The sequence below is a fragment of the Cygnus atratus genome, chromosome 3, assembly GCF_013377495.2.
Source record: "Cygnus atratus isolate AKBS03 ecotype Queensland, Australia chromosome 3, CAtr_DNAZoo_HiC_assembly, whole genome shotgun sequence".
NCBI lineage: Eukaryota > Metazoa > Chordata > Aves > Anseriformes > Anatidae > Cygnus > Cygnus atratus.
The window spans coordinates 31420283-31445087 of record NC_066364.1 but is presented as its reverse complement, the minus strand read 5'-3'; the positions used below and the strand labels follow the sequence as shown (position 1 = coordinate 31445087).

General features: G+C 39.9%; 1 protein-coding gene across 6 annotated transcripts in view; it reads right to left on the bottom strand.

The window, feature by feature from the left end:
* The window catches only part of FAM135A (family with sequence similarity 135 member A), an 82589-nt gene that overhangs the window by 41221 nt on the left and 16563 nt on the right, over positions 1-24805 (bottom strand). For all 6 annotated transcript variants that reach the window (XR_007707963.1, XR_007707962.1, XM_035542918.2 and 3 more), the window contains 4 exons: positions 5330-5409; positions 1165-1304; positions 978-1048; positions 471-644 (listed from right to left, as the gene is read on the bottom strand). Coding sequence is in view for 4 of the 6 variants with exons in the window: in XM_035542918.2 (XP_035398811.1) it covers positions 471-644; positions 978-1048; positions 1165-1304; positions 5330-5409 (465 nt within the window). In the remaining 2 variants the exon portion in view is untranslated. The remainder of the gene's footprint in view (positions 1-470; positions 645-977; positions 1049-1164; positions 1305-5329; positions 5410-24805) is intronic.

The window sequence follows — 24805 nt, the reverse complement described above, 5'->3', positions numbered from 1 at the left end:
CTGCAGTATCAATTGAAAACTGAGAAGATAGCCATCAGAAGATGCTCAATTTGTATTGGACTCCAATGATCCTTGTGGGTGGCTTCCAACTCAGGATATTCTATTAACAGCACCTACTTCAGTCACTAACTACAGTCAGCAGCAGATCTTACTGATTAAAAACATGAATAAATATTTACACATATAAATATACATGAATAAATACCAATGTTTATACATTCCTTCTCTCTTCTCTGGTTGTGGGTATTATCTGTCTACTACATTACATACTCTTATTTTTAATGAAAACAAACTCAAAATTTTCTTCAAGGTAACTTAGAAAACAAGAAGCTTCTCCTCCCTCTGAACCCTGGATTACAAAATCATAAAGAAAACTACATTGACTTAACTTCTTCCTAAGTATTCAGTTCTCATAACGTTTCCATTTGGACACCCAATACTTTATTTGTATTTTATTAACAAGAGATTACCTTATCAGGGGCTGATGCAGAGCAACCAAAGAAGCATGGACTATAACCGATATGACGGAAAGGTGGAAGTAATCAAACATAACATTGACGTAATGGTGAAGGCCCCGGTGTAAGTTAAAGTGCAACTTTAAAGTTCGGCTACTAATTGGCTGTAGTGTGCTCAGGTCATCTGGTCTAAGAAGAAAAAAAACAAACACATACAATTACAGTGACCACATTCAAGGTGCAACATGCAAGCGAGTTATTAATAACTGATGCAGATAACAATATAGCATTGGTCTATACTTTTGAATGTAATAATATCTGCCTCAGAGGAGAAAAAAAAAGAAAAATCATAATGAGTCAAACTAGTTATGAAATCTTAACAGACTTCAGTGTTGGATTTCTTTCGTACTCTCATATACGTCTAATATGAACACAGTGCATCTATATATACCACAGATTTAATTAGTTTAAAAAGTTAACATATGCTGTTGCTTTAATAAAATCTTCTATATTTAAACTTACGAATAGTCTGTATCCGTGAAGTGTAGATCTAATGTTAGCAGAAAATTCATTTCATTAAGAGACTCCTCAATCTAAAAAGAAATTGTGGAATTGTGAAATCTTTTCATGTCCCTTATTTATACTAATCCAAACTGTACATAACAAAGATTTAAGTATCTGAATATAGTTAAATTGGTTGACAGATTACCTTCCTCTCATCTAACAGCATTTTTATTTTGAAAATCATCACATCGTTCACCGACACTTCCTCATTTTTGTAAAGAATCTGAAATGTTTTACTGCAAACTATATTGTCATGGATTGAAGCAGGAAAGGCAAGATCTGCACCTGAAAAAAGAAACAAGTATTAATATTATTGGCCTAGCATCTGGCAACTCCAGAGCAGCTAATAAGTGAATTTACCATTACTATCAGTTCCATGACCACAATTAAAACCATAACATCAACAGTATCTGTGGTTTTCCATTTCAGTCAGCAACTACTGGAGTTTGAAGGGAAGCACTTTGTTTCTAAGTAATGCTTTATCAATATTTTTCAATGTAATTTACTTTCAATACAATTTCTAGATTGAAGAATCTAATTTGTTCCAAACTAGAGTGAAACGCTCTAGGCATCAGAAATTTTAATAAAAACCCTGAAATCTGTCTTGTTTCATTCACCATTTGTGTTGTTTTACAAGGTTTAACCGCACTAAGAATTCAGAATTAACTACCAATGAGGCAAAGAGGTTAAATGATATATATCACTCCACTGAATTAATCAAGAACAGTGGTGGTTCCTCCTTTCCTTCCAGATCTTTGCATACTGTTCTGGCCAGACTAGTTCCAAGTGTATCACCTGAACCTTATGTTTGCTGCTCAGGATGATACATACTTCTGCTTTCAGTTCAGAAGCTGTTCATCACGAAGAGTTCACAAGAGTGTGATATATGGTTAGGGAATCCATTGCCAAGAAAGGTCAAAAGACTTTTGGAAGAAATGAGGAAAGGAGTAGTTTTAAAAAGTTACTGAGGAAGTATTTAGCCATAATTACTATCCAAGGGTTATCACACAGGAAATATGATGATGGCCACTACCCTGTGAAACAACACATAAAAGAAGGCGGAATTTGGAAGAACAAAGTCAACAGAAACATCGACAGTTTCTTATCACTCCTCAACAAGTAGCCTCAACAACATTAACCTCTTTCAGAGCACAGAGTCTGATAAGTTGTGTAAATGGGAGCGAGAAACATTTTTTAAAACATTTTGATTCTTTTTAATCAATCACTTCAAATGAGTCCACAAAAGAAAAAGACATCTGCAAAGTTGGCACTTCATAGATTTGGAGTCTACTGACCACTGACAGAAAATCACTGCCCGAGTCTGTATTGCAAACACTCCCACTCTATAACCCTCATTATTGTTCAAACTTCCAACAGAAACTAGAAACCAGTAAAAATACATTTTTTTGCTGAAGTGCTTTCATATGCATCATTGATTTAGGTCTCTTGAACAAAATAACTACAAAGGATGAATCATTAAATGGCAATTCCCCTAAATAATGGCACGTTCACCTTGCATCAGTCCTTGCCACATGCTGCAGGTGAAGGGCAGAGAGGGCATGGTTTCACGTTATGTGTAATCTGACAGAACCACACACCATCAGCAGAAGGGATTCTGCCACTGCATTCTGATAGAAAAGAAGTAATGGAGACACATGGCCAAGGTCAGCTTCCTATGTGCCGTCCAACTCTGTGAGTTATAGCTCTCGGTTCTGCTGACTTGAGAGTAACGTGAAACTGCATCCTCAGAAGTGAGAGAAAAGGAGAAGAGGCAAAGCGAGCACCAGGAACAGGCTGAGCCACATCTACCTGGGAATCGAGGTCTCACATTAAACAGTGGGGACTGAATTCATTCTTGTGCTGTGAACCTGTGAACATGGTCATCTCGTTTCTAAACTGCCTTACAGAAGAAGGAGTACAGAAGAACCTCAAATAAGAAATAACCTCATACAGACTGCAAGTACCTAAGTTTTTCTTTTATCTTCCTAGAGGATTCCTCCATTTCCCTTCAAGTCACAAGAATGCCAGGAGACATTCTCAAGTCCGGGCCTAAGGCAAACGGCTTGCCGTACCACCACTGTAATGACACACACTGTCATGTCCTGGGTCTGCAGTAACTCAAGGGAACTACTAAAGGACACGGGAAATAGAAATGGATGAAACATGGATTTGAATAAGCACAGGACCTTATGAAAAGGTGGGAAGGACTGGGCAAGGGATGGAAGAAGCAGTAAAGGAAAGAGAAACAGGATTGAAGGATGAACAGGAAGCAGGGAACAAATGAGCACGTACAATTAACCTGGGGAAATAAAAGGAAGAATTAGATCAGAGAGTCTGCAGGTGAGGGGAAAACACAGCTAGGGTAAGGAAACTGTTGGTGACTTGTGGACAGGCTAGGGAGAGCTAGAACTAGCTAGGCAAGATGACTTGGACTGGAGTGGGAAAACCATGACTCTGTCAAAAGGAATGGGATTTAAAAGAGGTAAGCATTAGGAAAACAGAACAGACAGGTAGAAAAGTATAGGAAGAAATACCTGGCCAACACAACCCATCGCTCTCAAGAAGGAAAGACCTACAGCTAAACCTACAGACCTAAACCTACCGCTCCCCATTCTGCTATTTTCAGCAAGCAGCTGAAACAAACGGAAGGCAGAGGTCCTCAGCAAAATAAAGCACAACCAAATCCACAAGAGGAAAAGCTAATACTGCAGTGGCATCTTTACCACCAAAAAAAAACAAAGCTGTAGCTTAACATGCATTTAACTGGAAAAAAAAAAAAAAAAGCAGCCATACCCACTCTTTCATTGACTAAAGTGGGGAGAAGGACACAAGCTGCTGTGGCACAAACTGAGAGACTGAACTGAAAGGAACCCCAGTTTTTGGGTTTGGAGGGTTTGTATTTTTGTGAAATGGTTGCTTATCTGAACTGAACTGAGTTTCCCAATTGGCTTTCCAGGCCAAATCAGACACTTGTGTCAATACAGTGCATGGAGCAATACGAAGGTAAAGAGTAGCAGCTGGGGGAACCACAGGCCGATTTGTTTTGACAGCACCGCTCATCTTAACTCCTGTCAAATTGCAGCCTTTAATGCTTACGCCTAGTAATGAGCGACCAAAGAGCTAACACGTCACAGAATTTATTAACAAGATTGCAGCTTTCTGAAATTAACTGGACTGTTCTAAAATATACCATGAAATGGAAAAAAACATTCTTTTAGCAGTATTAAGCATCATTAAGCGATGCTATTAAAAAATATGTCTTATTAGAGTGAAAGGATCAGTTTAGCATAGCTAAATTCCCTCAACAACGCCACACTTTGACATTGAAATGGAATAGCCATGGTTTGTAAGAATTATTTATTTACTTCACATAAATCAAAGCAAACATAAATATGCAAGAAGCTTGACTAAAATTCAGTGTCTAAATTGTGGTTCTTCTCCCAGTTACTTTTAAAACAGTGTCAAAAATTCAGGTTTGAGTATCCCAGTTTTATATCCCATTTTCTCAGACTGCAGCAGGTCCTTCTACCTGGCAATTCCAAGAAATTCATCTGCCACTTGAAAACTTCATTCATTTCCATTTTTCACATTTCTACAGCACAGTGAGGTGTGGGCTTCACAGAACTAGAAGAGCGCTAACAGGTTTCTCCAGTTCAACTTGCCTCAACAAAGAAACCAAAAGGCAGTTCTGCTTTCTAGGTCAAGTACAGGGAAAAAATGGGGGGGAAGTGTGGAGAAAAGGTAGGGGGGAAGGAGGATAAAAAAGGGAAGAGGGTGTAGCTAATTCTGTGCAGGAACTTAAATCAATTTTGCTGCTGGACAGCAAGAGAGCGAGTTTGAAAACAGCAAGACTGGATCCTTTCAGAGACTTCTTGGAGGGGAAGAAAGGGGAGGCGGTTAAGTAGCAATCTATATAATTGTTTGTATCTGAAGTACTCCACTACTTTGAGGATATCTAGTTAAATGAGAACTGTCCTTAGTATCCTTAGTCCAAAACATAAGAAGACCGAGCATATCAGTGGAAAAAACAGAAGATATTAACATAAAGGAACCACCATGTTTCACTACCAGCAAAGAGAATTAACAGAGGAAATACAGTAACACAAATTCTGCAATCAACTTTTGAGTCTCATTGCTACAAACCAAGTAATTTTTCAGCAGGTCGCCATGAAATAATTTACATTTCAGTTGTGTCAATGACAAAATGAAATCACTTTTATATTAGTTATAATAATACAAGACAAAAAGGATGCTCCCTTAATCAACAAGTCGAGATAACGGCCTCGCTTACTAAAAGGCTTTGCACTTACCAGTTGCGTGTAACAAACTAGCTTCTAACTTGTGTGGAATTCTTGGAGGAATTTTCATAGACGCACGAATCTGGTAAAAGCTAAAGCAAAAGACAGTGATTTGCAACACATGCTGTACAGTACATCTATCTCATTTACCATATGCACTTACATACAATGGCAAAGGCAGGAACACAGAGTGAGAAGGGGGAACAGAGCACGGAAGACTAAAAAGCTTAAAACTGCGTTCTTGTGTGTCATCAACCAGACGGATAAGAATATAAGAAGGAAGTCTGAACACAGAGCTAGACTTTCCACACTCCACAGTGTAAATGCAAGTATTTATGTAGATACAGGGTAAACTATATTGGAGAACTGATATGGATGAAAAATCAAGATCGTCAGCTACACACACACCCATCTCGTAATGATTTACCATGCAGCACATCTATAGGGCTGCTCCAGCTCTGCTGCTGAGGAAGCTATTCCTGAAACCGCAGCACACACACCACCAGGAACCCCACAAAATACCCTGCTTGCCAGACGCTCTCGACACTGCCTGTCACCACCACCACACAGTGCAAACGGAGGGTCACACTAAGCAAAATATGGCAGCACTTGACTATGAAGACATAGTGCTATTGCCTTTGTGATAGCAAGGGCAGCAGCTGCAGGCATACAAACTAAAACAAACAAAAAAAAAACCCACACCCAAGAACACAAAACCTTCAGTCTTTGTTTTCTGAGTCTCTGCCCCCACCTTTATCAAGTTTTTAAATCTGTTCAGTTCCATATTGTTTCCAACCTTGTTTTTGATCTATGAAATCCCTAATTGTCTCTTATACTGATTTTATGGGACTCCTCACAAGACACAAGCACCCGTAAATACACACTTAAATGGTGTGTTCCCTCCATGTCATCCCATTTCAGATAATTTGTTTTTATTTTAAGGGGTGAGGTGCAGCCAGCACCGTAAGCTGATCTGACCTGCATGAACAGTGACACCACCGAAGCGAGGGAGCAAGAACATCCTCAAGCAGAGAGTGGGCAGAAGCACGGCCTCAAATGCGTTTGTATGCAATTTCCCTTCTGTATTCCTCTCAATCTCATCTCTCATTTTCATGGTCTGGACTATCCAAACTATCCCAGATTACTTCCTGTTCCAGTTTTGGTTACTAGCACCTCCGCTACACCTGATGATCCAGTAGTTCATTAGCAAATGATGCATCTATTTACTAGTCTGACAATCAATCAATAAAAATAATTCTTAATTTAATCCTTCCACAAAATTAATATGTCAACTACAGTCTGGTCAAAACTATGCATCAAAGAGTGCCTTATAACAGAAGATACTTAATAAACCAGTGATGTGGCTAGAGATAAGAGTGGAGAGCAAAATCATCCCTAGCATTTAAAAACTGAATAAAACAACTACTGCAAACTAGTAATGATATATTTTGCATTAGAAACCTGAAGTCAAAGAAGATTCCAAATACATTTCCTAAGTGATTCACAAACAGTAAACTCTGAATTAATTTTGCACTGGATAAAAAAGTATAATATTAAGATTAAGAGTGTAAGGCATCAAGGCGATTAGGAGAGCCCTCTCGTCAATAACCCAGCAGGATGCAATCCACTGATGTCTCCTTTCCAGTCGGTCAGATGCTGCTTCCATCATCCAGCCAGTTACCCGTTTCACTACAATGAGGACACACGTCCTCACAATGCACATAACCTCAGCAAGGAGATACTTTTCACCAGCTCCAGTTTCGCAGTGCCATTTCTAGATCCCCAGTAAGCATTTCTCAAGAGCTTGACATCCCACGAGCCACATCTTCTCACAACCCAAATGACTAGAATGTGCTAGCAGACCACAGTGCTTGTTGCTTCAGGTATTATGGAAAGAATGTAAAGTAATTGGTGTGGTTAAATGTTATGTCTTGGTAGTTCAGAAACACGCCACGTATTTTATTTCATGTCACGCTAACCTCCTGCCAAGCTGAGCCCCTTTATCAGCCTTTAAAACAGCCCAAACCTGCACCATTCTCAGTTCATCTTTAGAGACAGGTTGCAGCTCTACAGAGAGAGACTTTAACTAGCTTAAAAACTTTATCAGATGTGGAGAGATGAATGAATTAGGACTGCAACAAGGTATCACGCAAGGCAATATCCCTATTGCTTAAACCAGTAAGACCCATTTGTCCTGGTGATGCCATTAATTGACTGTTTACAAACCAGGCCTCAAAGAGAACAATAATCAATAGAATTGTTCACGCTTAGAATGTAATTTGTGAAACCAAAGGCCATTGTGACACCCTTACTTTTCCTATTATTACTTTCAATTCATGAAAAGCAGAGTATTCTACCCTTTACCCAGTAAACCCGATGGATTTTGATGTGAGGTTAATGTGGAGATGGAGGTGTACTGTCTGCTTGTTTGAGACAGGTGGCTTTGATATTCAGCACAGATTTAAACTCTAAGCAGTTTATAATATAAAACATTCACCTGTTAATCTGAAAATTTAAATCCTGTAGGAGTTCGTCTTAGGGCAAATTTTTAAATTTTAATTTCCAATCTTGTGCCCAGGTCTTTGAAACAATTATGTAACTGCATCAAGATATTTAAATGAAAAACCCAACCTCCTACACAGTATTTACCCAAATTAATCACTGTCACTCATCTTTAAATACCATATAGATTAAGGACCTATCTGCAAATGAAATACTGTGATACTGAAACAGGGTATTTAACTTACAATGGAACTGCATTTGTAATGCATAAAATAAGGAAGCGTTTTCTAAAGCTAATAAGACATTCCTCATGTGACAGCAAGATTCTAAAAGAAAGTTCAAAAAATGCATCAAGCGTGGTTACTCTCTCCTCCCCCAGCCCTGCTCTCCTCATCTTTCCGTCTGTGTTTGGTTTGACTCATCAATGTGTGTCACAATCCTTCCTTTTCTATTAAAAGCAAACAAACAAAACAAACAACACAATACCAACACAAACCAACCACCTCCAACTATTTCCCATTTGAATATGGAACTGAAGCATTGTCTGGTTCTGATGGAGTCTACAAGTGACCCATAAACCTGATCTATTCAATTGCATCTGTTTGGGAGTCCAGATAACAATTCAGTACCAAAGGACTTGTCACATTCAATTATCCCAGATATCCTTAAAATACTCCGCGAGTAAGATCCGAATACAATCAACTCTCCATTATCTTATGTAATGGAAGAACGAAGGTATTCTGGATAGTGGAAAATCCCAGACAATAATGATGCTACAGATGCCGTCACGAAGGATGGTCAGGGCTGGCACACATGCTCTTAGTAGAAGCTGAGAAAACTGAGTTTGTCCAGCCTTCATTTTTTCTGGATGGGTGTTTTTGAACAAGAATTCTTGATTCTTTTACTATATTTGGAAACAAACAAACAAAAAACATGTTATAACCTTTCCCTTAGTCCCTCTCTTAACTGTATTAAATAGGGAAAATATCATATATTACTAGATGATCTGAACTAGATGATCTTTGAGGTCCCTTCCAACACAGGCCGTTCTATGATTATATATATGAGAACATCAACATCCGTATGTTAGGATCCTTGACTACCTTTTGTTCCATGAGATGAACCAAGTATTTAACTAAACAGAGAATAAAACCAAGAGTAGTAGCACCAAGAACTGTCATTTTTACAGTTTGATGGAAAACACACTAAAAATCCTGACCAGAAGCAACAATGTGATATGCAATAGTTGCTGGATTCCTTTAATAGATTACGCATTGATGTTTATAAGACCCACCACCTGATAATTCAGCAAGATGCATTTTGATCATCTTTGATGATATAAGGTGATTTGGGCATTTTAAAAGTCCAGGCTACACCAGCAACTCATGAAGCAGAATCTGAACGTGAGTCACTGCAGCATGGGCAGTGCCTGAATCTGATCTGGGAAGAAAAGCAAAGTGAGAGTTGGATGAAGGTCTGACACCACACAACAAAATGATTTTGAGCAAGTCTTTAGCACCGTTTTGTCAAGACAAAGCAAACAAACAGATTACAGCTGCATGATGCTTGCTGATAAGAATGATTTGAAAGAAAGTCTCCAAAGGGAGATCGAGCAAAGTGAGACTCAGAGCAGCCTTCCTGAGCCTTACAAAGCTATTTACAAAGTGCTGCAAAAACAGCTCTCCTGATGAGTGATCAAATATGTAACACATCTTTGAGGTACTTTGATCTTGGTGAGTAAGAACACCCAGAAGAGCTCAGATGGATGTCATCAAAAGAATCAAATAGTAAAATAAATTGCCCATACCAAGGCCTTTTAGACCATGGACACTTGGCAGAAATTCTTAGTCTGAAGGAATAAAGTAGATATTTGCTGTCTTATGGAGGACCTTCATTCCTCTAAGAGGACTTCTCATCCAAGGCTTTTTAAAAGCTTCACCTTGTTGGAGAAAGAGCAAGCAATTCTGAAACCCTTTACGGACATCACTGCATTCAAAATTACAAAGGTTTATTTTCTTCCTGCATTATCTCATTTGCCCTAGATTCCACAGCTGAAACACGGTACTTATTCGTGATATCACTGCTTTACCTGGAGAATGAGGATTCATTCACTGGAGACAGCGTTTACTCCCCTGTGGGCCCCTATTTGTTCTTCCCATAGATAGTGTAACTCAGAGGCTATGGAAATGCATTCTGCTCATTTCCCAAACACCATCAGGCCATCCGCCCCTCAGCAAAGGAAACCCTGACTACTGTTAGCATGGCTCTACAGTGGCAGACCATCCAGGTACGTGCCTTGTTAAAGCTAGGTAAGCCAGCACTGCTTCTGAAACAGAAACATTATTATCCAGAAACATTACTATGTGAATGACGGCTCGCTAATGCTACTTTAAATTGTTATTCCAACACAGAACAGAGGTAGCTCTGCCAAACACTGTCAAGAAGGAATATTTTATGCACAGTGAGTAAGCTTTAATTCTCTTTAAAAAGCATTATCACAACAGACAACGTGTATTCAGTCCCAGCAGCAGACCTCACCTTGCAATGGTCCAGGCTAGGGGCTGCCTGCCTTGAGAAGCTGTGCTGAGAAGACCTTGGGGGTCTTGGAAGATATCAAGTTGAACACAAGCCACCAGCAAGGTGGACAAGGTCACCAGCATCTCATCCTGGGCTGTATCAACAGAAGCACAGCCAGGTGTTGACAAAAATGATTATCCCTCTTTACTCAGCACTCATCAGACCACATCTGGAGTCCCGTATCCAGCTTTGGGACCCCCAGCTTGAGCAAGTTCAGCAGAAAGCCATCAAGTTGGTTGGCGCTGGAGCACAGGAAAAAAAGATACAATATACAATGCCACCTCTGAAAATATGCCAACCTCTCCTTTTCTAAACGCTTCCAGCATTACTTACCTTGCTCACAGACAGCAGCAGGTCAAGAATGAACACCAGATCTCTGTTTCACTGCTTAAAAGCTTTGCCTTGAAACAGTTTCTCACCCACCCCAAGAAAGGTACCTTTGCATGTAATTCATAATCACAGATAATGTGTGACAGATGACCTGTGACTTAGCCCAAATATTTGAGGTGCTTACTGAGACAGCATAAACAATCACGGCTGAAGTCACTAATGGAGGACTTAAAAATATCCAAGGGATGTCTGACAACCCAAGTCTATGTAGTGCGCTAAATGTGTGCACATGCTGAGGTCCACTGTCTCATTTGGTCCTGAACATAACCATATGCAAATCCATAACCATGTTCTTAAACCTGCAGCTTAGTGTCCTTACTACAGAACTTGTAGAAAAAAGTCTTCTGAAAGGGGTAGTTAGACTTACTGCTCTCCTGTGGACAGAGGAGACATTTATTGACCATACTGTATGAAGGATTAAATCTTTTTCAAATGAGCTGCATTAAAATCTCCAAGATTCAGGATCTAACATGAGCCAGAACTACCTTCTGACACAGCAACATTGTCAGGTTTCTTTTTTTCACTGGGATCATCATTTAGATGGGTAATATTTTTCCATTATATGTGTTGAAAAACACCATTTATAATCTGAGCAAGAAGTGGGTTCAACAGTAACTGGAATTTACCTTGCTACTAACACAAAAGGAAATATAAGAAGGAACGGTTATTTGATTTTTTAATGCTCCCACATGGAACCACAGGCAGTAATGTGTGCAAATGCAGTCAAAAAGAACAGCCATTATTAAAACAAAAATCTCATGCATAAAAAAGTGTATGTGCTTTTAGAGATAGCCGCTTGAGCATTTACTTGAAAAACACTTACTTTGCCAGCTAAAGCACATTCCAAGGGAAGCGTACATCCTGAAAAAGCTTTATAATACAGTTCATCATTGAGGTAAAACTTTTATGCAGTTCCTCTCGCCAAGCAGAGGACAGGCAGAAACGCACACAGCAGATTCTGACCTTCCCTTGTCCCTGAGTCCCCTTGCGCTCAATGCACACATAAATGCATTCAGTCACATTAACAAGAGCAAACACTGAACATCTTGGACTGCAGTACTCACACGCACAGCGGGTCACCTGCAGGGCAGCTCCTACATCTATCAGTCCTCAAAACGAGGCGACAGCTGTGACCCTGCAGATGTAAAACCTCAGGAGAGCTCCTGGGATCTACTGAACGCGCGGCCCTGCTGAAATCCACGTGCTCTGGTGCAGACCACCACTGAGACTTCTCTCCTTCTCTGTTGTCCAAGGTGACATCAGAGAGACAGCTGTGGCAGAGCAGTAGCTCAGGCAAGCAAGCTTCACTTGGTGCACAGGCAAATGCAGAACAGAAACTCCCACTGCACTGAGGGGTCGAGGCAGCCACGTATTAAAAGAATCCAACAGTGACAGAAAGAACATTTTTTACTTCTGTTCAACATCTCTCTGTCCTACAAGCCGAGCCCCTTGCTACTACAGAGATCCCACACTACTAATTCTTTCAAGGAATCATAAAAATCCATCTTAAAAGCAACGAAGGTGTTTGGCATTTCACACGACCAGTCACAAGTCTGTACTGGTAAATGCCAGCATCCACACATTTTTCAAGGCAATCTGAGCCTGCTTGTGATGTTTGAAGCATTTTAAATGACCTTGGAGCACAAAAACTCTATTTTAAATGTTAAATTTAAACTCTATTTTAATGTTAAATGTTTTAAATGTTCGGAATTGTTTGGTATTCTGTAAAAGTTAAAACTAGTTACAGAGGTTATCTAGATAGGGTATCATTTGATACAGGTATAGAACACACACAAAACTTCTTATCCTACACTCACCTTGTGTAAGTGCTTCCAATAATATAGCACCATGAGATTACACTCTGCTGTAATCGTGGGGTTTATGCCATTTAACAAATTCCATTTCAGATCCTTGAACAACAGGAAATTATCATGCCCAAAAGACTTTGTTTAAACTCTTTTATCAATCCCATCTATGAAAAATCCAGGTATTTTTCAGATGGATAAGACAATTTTTATTAAGAAATAAAGGAAAGGGGCAAACTTACAGGACTGATAAAAGGTTCACATTTACTTGAAAGCAAGTTTGCTCAAAAGTGACTTACTTTTTAAAGTACACTGCACGTCTATGGAGCACACTGCTTCTCACAACTGAAGATTTTTTTTTTTTTTCATTGAGCAAATTTTTTTTTTTTTGATTGAGCAAAAAAGATTGAGCAAAACAATTATTAAGCCAAAAGTCTGATGACATTTATTTGGAAGCCTTTATTTGGAAGCACGTATTTGGAATACCTCAAATAAGTCACAGCAGTTTGTTATGAAACAAGATCATATACATCAGACAGGAGAGACTGGAAAATAAATGCAGTAGGGATTTTGCCTTATTACTACACAAAGCTTTTCTCCATGTTCTTTCCAGCAGGACACTCGGGCAGAATTCCTGCAGTGGCTGTCAATGTTTATTTAAAAACTGGAAAGAGGAATACTCTCAAACAAATCTTGATTTTTTTTTTTAAAGAGCCACATAAACGCACAGTAATAGCTCTCATTTAATCAAGTAACTCTTAACTTGTATCAGTCTGTATTTATAATTTTAGTTCCCCTTTTATTTCCTGTTATTACTGAAGGGAACAAAAAAAGAAATCACGCTATCTTGCCTCTTTAAATTATAACAGCTCCATGAAGCTCTTCTTCGGTGCTAATGATTTCCTACATTCCCTAATAAGAGAACTTCCTAACTGTATTTATTTAGCTTTGAATTTTTTATTTGATTTTTTGATGTATTACAAGTGTGTATCTACTGTCTGGCTCGAAAGCTTTCTGGGGACAAAGGTATGGGATGCAGAGTTTTCCTGGCAAGTAGGGCCACAGTTTTTTCCAAAGCTTCTCCTCTTGCAAACAGGCAGTGGTTCTTATTCAGACACATCATAACATGTTAATTTTGAAATCAAGGTTTAGCAAACACAACAGATGGGAGACCAGAAGACAAGTCTGACAACTCATTTTCTGGTACTCACTGCCAATGGTCTTTCAAATCTTTTTTTCAAGCTTTGCAGCTGTGCAATTCTGTTCCTCTCATCCACCAGTAATCAAATACACAAGCTTTACAATTCACTTTGTGACTTACTTTCATGAAACGCAATCTCTGTTTTAATAGCAAATATATCATACATTTAACCAGAAGCAGAAATTCAGGTACCACAAAGAAAATTCTCACAAAAAATGTGACCAAAAAATGCACATTATCTGTCCATCATGTCATATGTATGATACATTAAATAAAAGTGTTACTCTTTTAACCCTTGCTGACATCTTCATCTTCCCCTGTAGAAAGCTACATCATTCAAGGATGTAACATCAGCTCCCCAAGCTCAATTTTTTTTAAAGTTTCTATCACTATAGTTTCAAATATAACTACTCTTAGATATTACTTGGACATTAGGGAAGAAAAATAGCCTTTCAGCATCTGAAGTATCCATCTTTTACCTTCAAGCAAGGTGCAGTTTCATGACTAATTTAAGCCAGCCTAAGACAGGAGCAATTCTGCACTCAAAACCCCTTTTTACATGTTTTTGCCCCTCCTCAGACAAGTTCTCATGTTCTAGCAACTGCATGGTAAATCAAATCAACACATGTCCATTTGGAAAGGGGAGAAAGAATACAATAGGGGCTATCAGAGCAGGCAGGAACATGTGGCCAGGGGAGAATGAGAGAAGTGGGACTGCCCCATTCAGTGACAGCCCAGGCTTAGGTCAGGCTGAGCTGCTGGTGTGCCCCCACACTCAGAAGTAATGTTAAACTGCACTGCCAATTCCTGTAAAGTATTTTTTCCTCAGGGGTTTCAACTCTAAAAAATTGAAAGAAGCAGATCTACTCAGTGTACTATATCTATGCATTCATTATTAACATAGTTCTCAAGAAGTCATCTCAGGGAATCTTACCAGAATGGACTATGTTAGACCCATGCTATCAAAGGTCTGCAGCAGATTTCAAGATCTGCTTTTCTAAATTCTTATTCAGATGATCCAAAGCGTTCATGAATGTCAAACAAGTAAGGTAAGCATTCAAGACACGAACTCAGTAGATTCCTAAACACACCACTTCTTACCCATCCATGTAAAGGAAACAACTTGCTTTTCTTGGATAGACTTTTTGTATTTTTTATTTTTGCCAAGTTGGAGCCACCTCCTACAGCTAAAACATTTTCAGTCTCTCCTGTACCTTTACAAGATCAAAGTTAAAAATCCAAACTCACCAGAGTTAACCTTCAGATACCAGTTTAAATAGGCTTGAAAATGAGCCCAGACTTTTAAAATATAAGGATTTGGAGGGGAAGAAAGGATTAAAGAGCTCTGTTTTCCCCTTTCCCTCTGCCCTGCCCTCCCAGACACTCACTCTTGCCCCTGTGCTGCAATGTATCAGCCCGTTCCCAGTTACACCAGCAGACTACCTGCAGACAACGCTGCCCACTGGACTGATCCTGCAGCGCACCTCCGGGCAGCTCTGACAGCACAATGGGGAGGGCAAGAAACAGCCACGAGCAAGGAAAGCAGAACCTGCGAACTGGCATCGCCACCCAAGTGTCCCTAAATGACAGCTCAGGGAAATCAGAACTGACGCACCTGATGTCTGTCACCGTCCTGTACCCTGCGGGCAGGGATGCCAACCGAGGTGAAGGCAGCAGTTCAAGCAGAGGGTTTCTTTCAACACATACTCACCTCTGGGCTGCTCTCAGCCAGCCAGAGATCGTGCTGATGCAGACTCTGCTGTTTGAGACATCTTCCCAACACAGAGGCTAAACTACAGACACCTCTCTCCGAATGAGGTCCAGCATTACAGTTAATCAGCCTGAGGCTGGTTGGTGACACAAGCAGGGATCCCGTTCCTCCATCTTACCTTCTGCTCCTGCGCTGGCATTGACTAGCGCTGAGCTTGTGGAAGGTGAGCCAGTGAGACAAACTAGCAAAAGCAGAACCATATCCTGTGTTTAGTTTTTCTGCTGGCCTAGCGTTTTGAGCTGACCTGCCATGAGGCAGAAAAGCCTCACTGCAGGCACACAGGATGTGCCAGAAGCAGGACCACTCTTTTTAGGCAGCTGCTATTCAACACATCTCCTGATCAGTAACATCTACACCCTTAGCCTAATGCCCACTCCCTGTCTACACAAAAAGCAAGCCCATCTGATTGACCACAGAACTGCACGACTGCAAAAGCAAACAGAACAGGAGATGACCGTGCATATCGCACCTTTTGGCAGACACATGCCGTTGTACTGCCTTAAGCCACCTACAGATCCGTAGATGAGAACGCTGTTTCACAGAGGATTCGAGCTCAAGGCGCTAATAGTGGGCCATGCTGGGTGCACATTCTCCCCCTCCACCACCACCAGTGCTCAGGCGATTATACAACCATCCACATCAAAGAAACTGGTACAGCTGAAACATATGACCAAGACTGATTACCTCCAACAGGCAGAAAATTTAAAAAAATAAAATAAAACACCTTGAAAATACACGGTGAGTAGCAACAGAGGTCCTGACCCCCGCGTGTATGATATTCCCCATCTTTTTTGAGAAACAAGAAACATTTTTAAAAGCAATTTTAAAACTTTCTGGAAAAACAAATTTATGTGGATAAACATGAATGTGTTGAAGAGCTCAGATACGTACTTAAGCCATCTTAGTGGCCTAAGCCTGGAGTGCCTCTAACCCTGTGGAAGCGTCTTGAGCTTCTTACCTGCCAACACAAATCAGACCTGGGAAAGGGGAACAAGTGCAGGAGGAGGAAAAACGGTTAAAAATCTGAAAGTATGAAAAGTTACTTTGTACGGCATACAGTAATTGGCAAAGGTACCAGGAGGTTTAAGGAGTGAAAGAGGAAGATTTTAAGGAGAGATGTGAAGCAAGGAGAGTCTCGAGTAAAGCACCTGATGGAAGCAGAAGCAGCAAGCCTGGCAGTGTGACAGGGCCTGGCTCCATATTCACATGAAGCTGTATTTCTCACATCATCCAGTAAACTGCTGCCTGCGACTGCAGACACAGATCTGCATAAATGTATGAATAGATGTACGTGCAGCAGAAGGGGCACAACAAGACCCAGTGCCAGGAACTCCCGTCGTACCACAAGGCAGCCAAGACTGTGGAATACTCAATGAACATCTCTCTCTGCTCCTTCAGATAGCAATGGATGTCAAAGTAATTTAAAGGACTAACATAATCATCTTTCTGCTATAACCACGTGCACAAAAATAGGTCAGAAGACTTAGAAATGTCAGATTTTTCTCTAGTTTTTCTAGTTTTCATTACCATCACATAGAGATTGGTCTGAACTGTAAGCTGATGCAGAATCTACATGCTACAAAAGGGTGCTGCTGAACTTGTGAAAGAGAGTCTCAAAATTAGCAATTTTAATGACTAAGCATATATTTAATGCAACGTTAAAGCTGCTACTGCTGGCACACGCCACTGCAGAATACTCAACTCAGTAAAAGTCAGATTTAGAAAGAAGTCACATACTCAAGAAACCATTATTCTGATGTCTTCAACCAACACCTCAGTGAACACCTACTCTCATTCTACCTTCATACAACACACAGAAGCTAATTATATTGTTCTAAAGGTTAAAATAAAAAAGGGTTTTATCTGGAGAAAATCATTTTATATTCAGTACTGTCTCCATTGTCATTTACGCCCTCACTAAACTGAGCTCACTGATCATGTTTCTGCTGGCAGTCTTCACAGCAGGACAGCCTTGTGCCACGCTGATACTTGATCTTTATACCACAATGCGAAATGGTACCTGGTCTTACAAACACAAGGCACATCTTTCTTTGATCATAGGAAGAAGGAATTACACATAGACTTCCAAGCACCAGTCTTCGAAGGAGGATATATAATATAAGCCGTGTCATAATTACATTTAACCTTACCGTCACACAAAATAGCTATACCTACCACAGTGCTGTCAGGCTCCAGCAAGACGTTAAGATGGCATAAGCACATATTTGAGGACTTTATTTCTTAAAAAGTGAATTTTGCTGAATTCAGTGTCTGGAGGGTATGTCTGACTCACTCAAAATAACAAACTTCAAATGTTATGATGTTAGTTTCCTTCCAGAAGGATGACATAGGTCTAAGAGCTAAAGCCTGAACAAAATTCAGGTGACTTGAGATTTTAACCCAATATCTGAGAAGTCTCAAATATGCAATAAATACCCATGAACATTTGACAAAACCTTAGGTGTATTTTTGAACAAATATTGGCTAGTAGAGGGTTGGAGGAAAGAAAAAAGTTTTGTAAAACATCCCTTCAGTACAACTACAATTACCAACTGTTATGTATCTGGGAGTAGTGACTGAAGAAGTAAGCACCTGTACCATTATATCTAGATGTCAGAAAATGTACCTAAAACCAGTAGCTTCAGGCATCTGATCTAGTTTCTTAAGTGGGAGGCCAGTCTTCTGGGAATTAACGTATGGGAATGGAAGAAAGAGACAGGATTCAGAGGCTTGAGAGTAGAAACCCAATTTACAATGGCCCTAAACAATCCCTCAACAGGCTTCCCTGTGTGTCTAGAAGTGTCCTAACACAGACATTTTCACTCAGATATCTAAAAACAAGTGGTACAACCTCCCCGTGTCTTCAGTTCCATTTATATAACTAAGGTTGAGCATACTTCAAAAGCTTTAATTTCTCAGCTAACTCAAAGGAAGTAGTGCTCAATTGTATGCTTACTCTTCCAATTTCTACTCAACAAACGTAGGGCTTTTTATTTTTAAAAGGCATTAATCTAAAGGACCATGATGTGGTACTTCAAACGGTTATTCCTCGTTGGGACCACACCATGTCATTGGCCTCTCAGGCATCCTGCATCAGAAGGGCTAATGGGATATTTGATCATCCTAATGTTTAACTTCTGAAACATTACCAACATAAAATATGACTTTTTACCCAATATGACATTTTACCCAGTTTTACCCATTCTTGCCTCAGAGCAAGAAGGACCTGTGTACGTGCATCCACCACTGAACCAGAATCAGAAATTGATCCACCTCTAAAAACATGAATAAAAAAGAAAAGCATCCGCACCTTTTTTTCCCCAGACAGAATATTCCCCTGTTTTTACAGCCCAGCCCTCCAAATCTTGAATCTGTATTACTGCTATTCGTATTGCTGTACAATCATAAGCTGAAGAACAGCGCTTATCTTGCAACTGTTAGACAAATTTGACAGCTTTCTTCTCCCTTTGAAAAGATCGCATTACATTAAGGAAAGATCAGAGCACAATACTTCAGAAGATATGCTACATGACAGAAGGGAATTCAGAACACTTACCTCCAGAAAGCTGTGTCATACACGAACATAGTTTGAAAGCAAAAGTTTGACTGAGGTTTCTGAATTCCAAGGAAAACCAAACAGCTCAGCCTGAACGTGTCATGTACCCCATGAGTCTGCTACCTGATCATATGCTAATGGCACAAACCACAAAAATCCTTTATTTAGGAACCGAAACTGTCCATCTCCTGATGTAGCCAGAAGAAAGATGAGTTGCCCCACTCTTCAAATTTTAATTTACTGTTAACAAATTATAAAATTAATGTAGACAACTCACTGGATCCAGGAAAAAAAAAAAACTTTCATATGTTGCCTGATTTCTCATTAAATTACCCTGTAATCATAGTAAGATTCACTAAGATTCCTACTCTGATTCAGTGTTTTCCTTTACACAACCAGGCACATGGAAGCATAAAATGTCAGTGCTGCTGAGATACATCAGCAAGTGTCTGCACATAAGAAAACAAATCTATGGCAGAGAGGAATACCGTAACACTAATTTTCCAATAGTCTCTGAAGCTTAAATTCCTTTGACTTTCAACGAGGCTCAGGTTCACAAGCAAATTAGTGCTACTGAAATCCTCCCAAAAACCTAATTTCAAATGTGATATGCATCCAAAAAGTGTTTTCACATTCCTGTGATATTGCACCCCACAATGAAACTTCTACTTGGAAAAACAAGACAAAGCAGAGACAGAGACATTGCTATTGAAAAGCTTCTAAATCCACATCTGGCTAGATGCGTGTGCACAGCTATCGCTGACAAAATACAAAAAAATAGTGACAAAATAAGAATTTAACATTGGGATTTTAAGAATGCGAACAGGTAGAGAAAACGTAGACTAAATCTAAAGCATCTCCTTTGTAGATTTTTCAAAGAGGAAAATTAGTATGAAGAAATAAATATCGTGGTTTCAAAACTACCTGAGAAATAGAGCCTGACACCAAGCCCAAGCTGCTGACAGGAGTCAGGCAGCATAACACAGGAAGAGACCTCGCTTTCCCAAAGTGCACTTGATGCTCTGAGGAAAGAGGCGTCAGAAGGCTGACAAGGTCAAAATGGTAGCCTTCAAAGTGGGAGAACATAACGTATGCCAAGACCAAAGGAAAATTAATGGAAGTCATTAAGGGAATTTGCCAGTTTCTACTACAGGACAAGGTAGGAAAGATGTTATCTTACAGATCTTCACCCCCACAGAATTCACATGATCGAAATAAAGGCTGGATGCAAGCAGGTAGTCTGATACAAACAGGATAAATTACAAGACTGACCCATCAGCTTGGTGGTAACAACAGAAGAGAGCCCATAATCCACACTTCTTCCTAAGGCTGCCACATCTTCAGTTCAGAGCAAAACCAATCTTGAGTTAGGACAACTTTGGCAGCAAATGCGCACCAGACATGTTAATGTGTCATACTGTGACTGGCTGTCACTCTCAAGTATCAGATAGTGAAGGGACCTTAAATCACAATAAATATGACTGCCATCCAGTGACAAAACTCAGCACACTGACCTAAGCAAGCATGAATAAAGTGTCATACTTTCTCCACAGGCATCTGTAAGCAAAACAGAGTAATTCACACTGTGCTGGGCAATGGCCTGTGGATTATTCCAGAAGGTTATGTATTCATTTTTAAATATAAAAAGTGTGAAGGCAGTGAATATCACTGGTATGTCTTAGGTGAAGTCACAAAGTTTGAGAAATAATCTTCAAAACAAAGCTAGATCCCTCAATACACAAAATCATAGGAGTATTAAAAAAACTTAGCTGGGAGACATTGCATTTTCTTATTTATTTATTTGTTGTTGTTTTTTTTTTTTTTTTGAACAAAGGCTGAAAAGAACCACCTGAATCACAGAATAATTTAAATTGAAAGCAAAGCCTGGAAGTTATCCAGCCCAAACACCTGCACAAAGCAGGTCCCATCAGACCCTGCTGTTCTGGCACCTGTCCCGTCAGACTTTCAGTGTTTTCAAGGATGAAGATTCCACATCCTCTCCGTGCAACCTGGTCCAGTTGGTGAAAAAGCATTCCTCATGCACAATCTGAATGTCTCGTATGGCAGCTTGAGCCTCTTGCCCATCATCCTATCACTGGAAAACTGCAAGAAGAATCTGGATCTGTCTTCTCCAGCCATACAAATTAGTAAGGTCTCCCTTTCACCTCACATGTTCAATTCACTGTCTACCACGGCCCCTGGGTACTTTTCTGCAAAGCTGTCTTCCAGACACTTAGCCCCCATCCTGCACTGCTGTATGGGGTTATTTGGCCTCTTTTGTATGACTCTGCCTTTAACACAATGTCAGTCCATTTCCCCAGTTTGTGTAGGTCCTTCCAAAAGGGCTGTTTTCCACTGTATCTAACCATTCCCTGCAAAGTGTAATCATTCAAAAACTTGCTGAGAAGGCATGACGTCTCATCATCCAGGCTGTTAATCAAAACACCAAACAGAACTGATGCTGTATCGATCTGTGAGGGATGCCACTAGTCATTAATTACAAGCTGGACTTTGCCCCATTTGAGCACAACGCTTTGAGCCCAGTCACCCAGCCAGTTTTCCATCCAACTCATTCTCCATTTCTCCAGTCCACACCGCCCTCGAACTGCATTATATTTCCCTTGGTATTTATAAAAGGTCAGCACTACAGGGCCCAACTCTAACCGGAGCCTTTATAAAGTAAGACAACAGAAGAGCTTGAAGCCCTGCCATCTCAGACGGATCTTCCTTTATTCATTTTGTCACACAATACTCACGTATCAGCCACTGACTGTTTGGGCAAAAACTCCCATGATCACATCACCCTGGTGTAAAAAGGAAAACTATGCGAAGCCTTATCTAAATGTAGCAACAGTTAAAATAAGCCAGCAGAGCAACCTGGAGCAAGTTTGCTTTTAAGCCACTAGTGCAGAGCTATAAGAAAATATTACATAATGAGATAGCTAAATTAGATAAGAAGAACTTAAGTGTTCTTTAACTACATTACATTCCTCTGCTACTTACGGCTGCAGCACAACTTTCAGGAAATGCCATTAAGGTCCAAAAAGGACCCCACTTGCTGCATGCTGGCTCAAGTTGACTGAGAGTTCTCTATGTATGTGAACTTGATCTCTCCTAGAGAAAGTTAAACCATCAGTTTGTGACATCTGCATACCATAAAATGTGCTTCAGCCCAGGGGACAGAAAGGTCTGAACCAATCACTGGTACAAACAACTTCAAAACACGCTCATGGTGAAAACATCTGGCCCAGAGGACCAGACTAAACCTAGTCTGAAGTAATCCTGGAACCACACAGATACCGGGACCTCAACCTTGCTTCTAGCACTTTATTCTGAATGTACCAAATTAATTGCTAGCATAAATAGAGTCTTAAATGCTTCTGGAAACAATGTCACTATAGATACAGATTCAAGAAAACATAGCTACAGTTAGATGCAATAGATGGCGGATTTCTTTACATGGTTATGAAAGCAGGAAGAGATAATGCTGTTTTAGATTCAGTATTGGGATAAGTGGACCTCACAGAAAAGCAGGGGGCGGGGGGGGAGCAGCTTGTCACAAATTCAGATGACTAAACCAATTCAGTTTATAATTAATGGGAGAGACAAATGACTGACACCTAAAAATATATCAGAGTGAACATTCAGGCTGAAAAAATCATTCAAAGCACAGGACAAAGCTGATGGGAAAAATAAACAACTATATATTGATCAGAAGGAAACTGAGGCTGGACATTATGACATCTCCAATAATTAGAAGAGTGAGAATCTGATCTCACTTTCTAACTGAATAGTTCAGATAAAAATCCCGTAAGTTTTAAGAAGGAGCTTGATTTGCTGGATGTGATTACTTGAAATGGCTGCACTTCTATTTTACACAATTCACAAGGCCATTATGCTTCTAACACCATGAGACAGACAAGCTAAGCTGTGTAGGCTTGAACGCACACAGTCCCAAGCAAACCCATAATATTATCAGTTCTATACCTGACTTCTGGTGAGAGAAACCAGGCTAAATGCAGCAGCAGCTCAACAACACAAAGCCAACAATGAAACTGAGGATTTTCTTTTCTGCTGATTCAATCCATCATCTAAGAGCTCCTCTGGCACTATCATATAAGTATTACATTCCTATCTCCACTAAATACAAAGGTTAGAACTTGCCCAAATTGACAGAAATTACAGAATTCACATTACTCAGTCTTTTGACTTATTCTGGCAGCTTCTTCTCCTTCTTGACATTGCTTTATAAGGGAACATGCCCAGAGTTAAAGGTGCAGCTTGAAACCACAGAAGCAGTATCTGCTAGTCATTTTTCTCATTATGTCAGCATTTCACCTCCCTCAGCCTGCTGTGTGAGTTTACTGCATTTTAAAGAGTAAGCTAAAAAGCAACAAGCCAAGTTGAACACTGGTAATTGTAACGCTGTGCTTTGCTTCCAAACTACCTTTCTGAGGAATCATTTGAATCAGAGGGTGAAGATAACCCATAAAGACTTCCTTTTTTTCAGGTTCTTCTCTATTAATGTTTTTCCATACTCTATCCTCTCCTTCCACACTGATTTCAGAGAGAAAAAGAAAGGACACAGTTCAAGGAAGTGTACTTTTTGTCAAAGCAATTAGAACATTCTCAGTGTTTTCCCAGACCTCTTAAGCCTTCCTTAATCCTCGTCCTCCAATGAAGGGCAAAATTACAATTTCCCCTAAAAGATGGGCACAGCTAGTTAGCTGCATATAGTTTGACTGCAAATGGTAGTGAACGTAAGTCAACACTTCTCAGTACCCACTTCAAGTCAAATTTAGAGAAAGGCTGGCTTTAATAAGCTCTAGAGGAAAATTAATAGTAACACAGCAAAGCTAAAGCCTAGCTAGCCAAGATGTGTTGTATGACATCATCTTATGCCGCTTTCTCCTGATCTCCTTCCCAATTCTTTTTCATATCACTCTTCCCCAAAATATCCACCTCGGAGATTTAATACAAAGATATCTGTAATGCAGCACGGAAAAACAAAACAAAGACATTCCCACCGCCCCTGAACAAAAATTGTTTGCATTATCACCAGGTTAAAAACAAGAATATATTTCATTGTTTCCAAGTAAAGTTCTTCTACAATATTTTGGAAAGAGCTATCATAAATCAACACTGATGTATACCATTCTCTGTCTGTGAACACTGACACAGCCTCAAACAGACTTGCCTGAAACTATCATCATAACAACTAAAAGAGTGACATGTACTTTTACTGTAGTCTGTTAGAAAGCTTACAGGATGACCAACGAGCTTTAATAACTCAAAAATAACCTAAAAAGGATTACTTCCTATGTAGCCATAGGAAAGCAGGACCTTAGGAAGTAATCTGGGAACAACCAGGTAACAACGAATTAAAGGAATGTGAAAGGGTCTTCTACAGAGACCCCATGGAGTTAAGTGGAAGTCAAAGGACCTATGCAGTACAGAGTCTTCTGCTACTGCAGAGGCACAGCACAGCGTGACGACAGAAGCTAGTGAAGTTCTCCGCTGCCAAATCAATAAATTAATAAGTTAATTGGGGCAGAAACATTTTTAAAAGATACAAAAGCTGCCTGACATATTTCAAGCAAAAGGGATCACAGCAATTAAAATATGAAAGGGTAAGAGCCCAGTAAGAATATAACCTGTCCTCAAACTCTACAGAACTTCCCTCCTT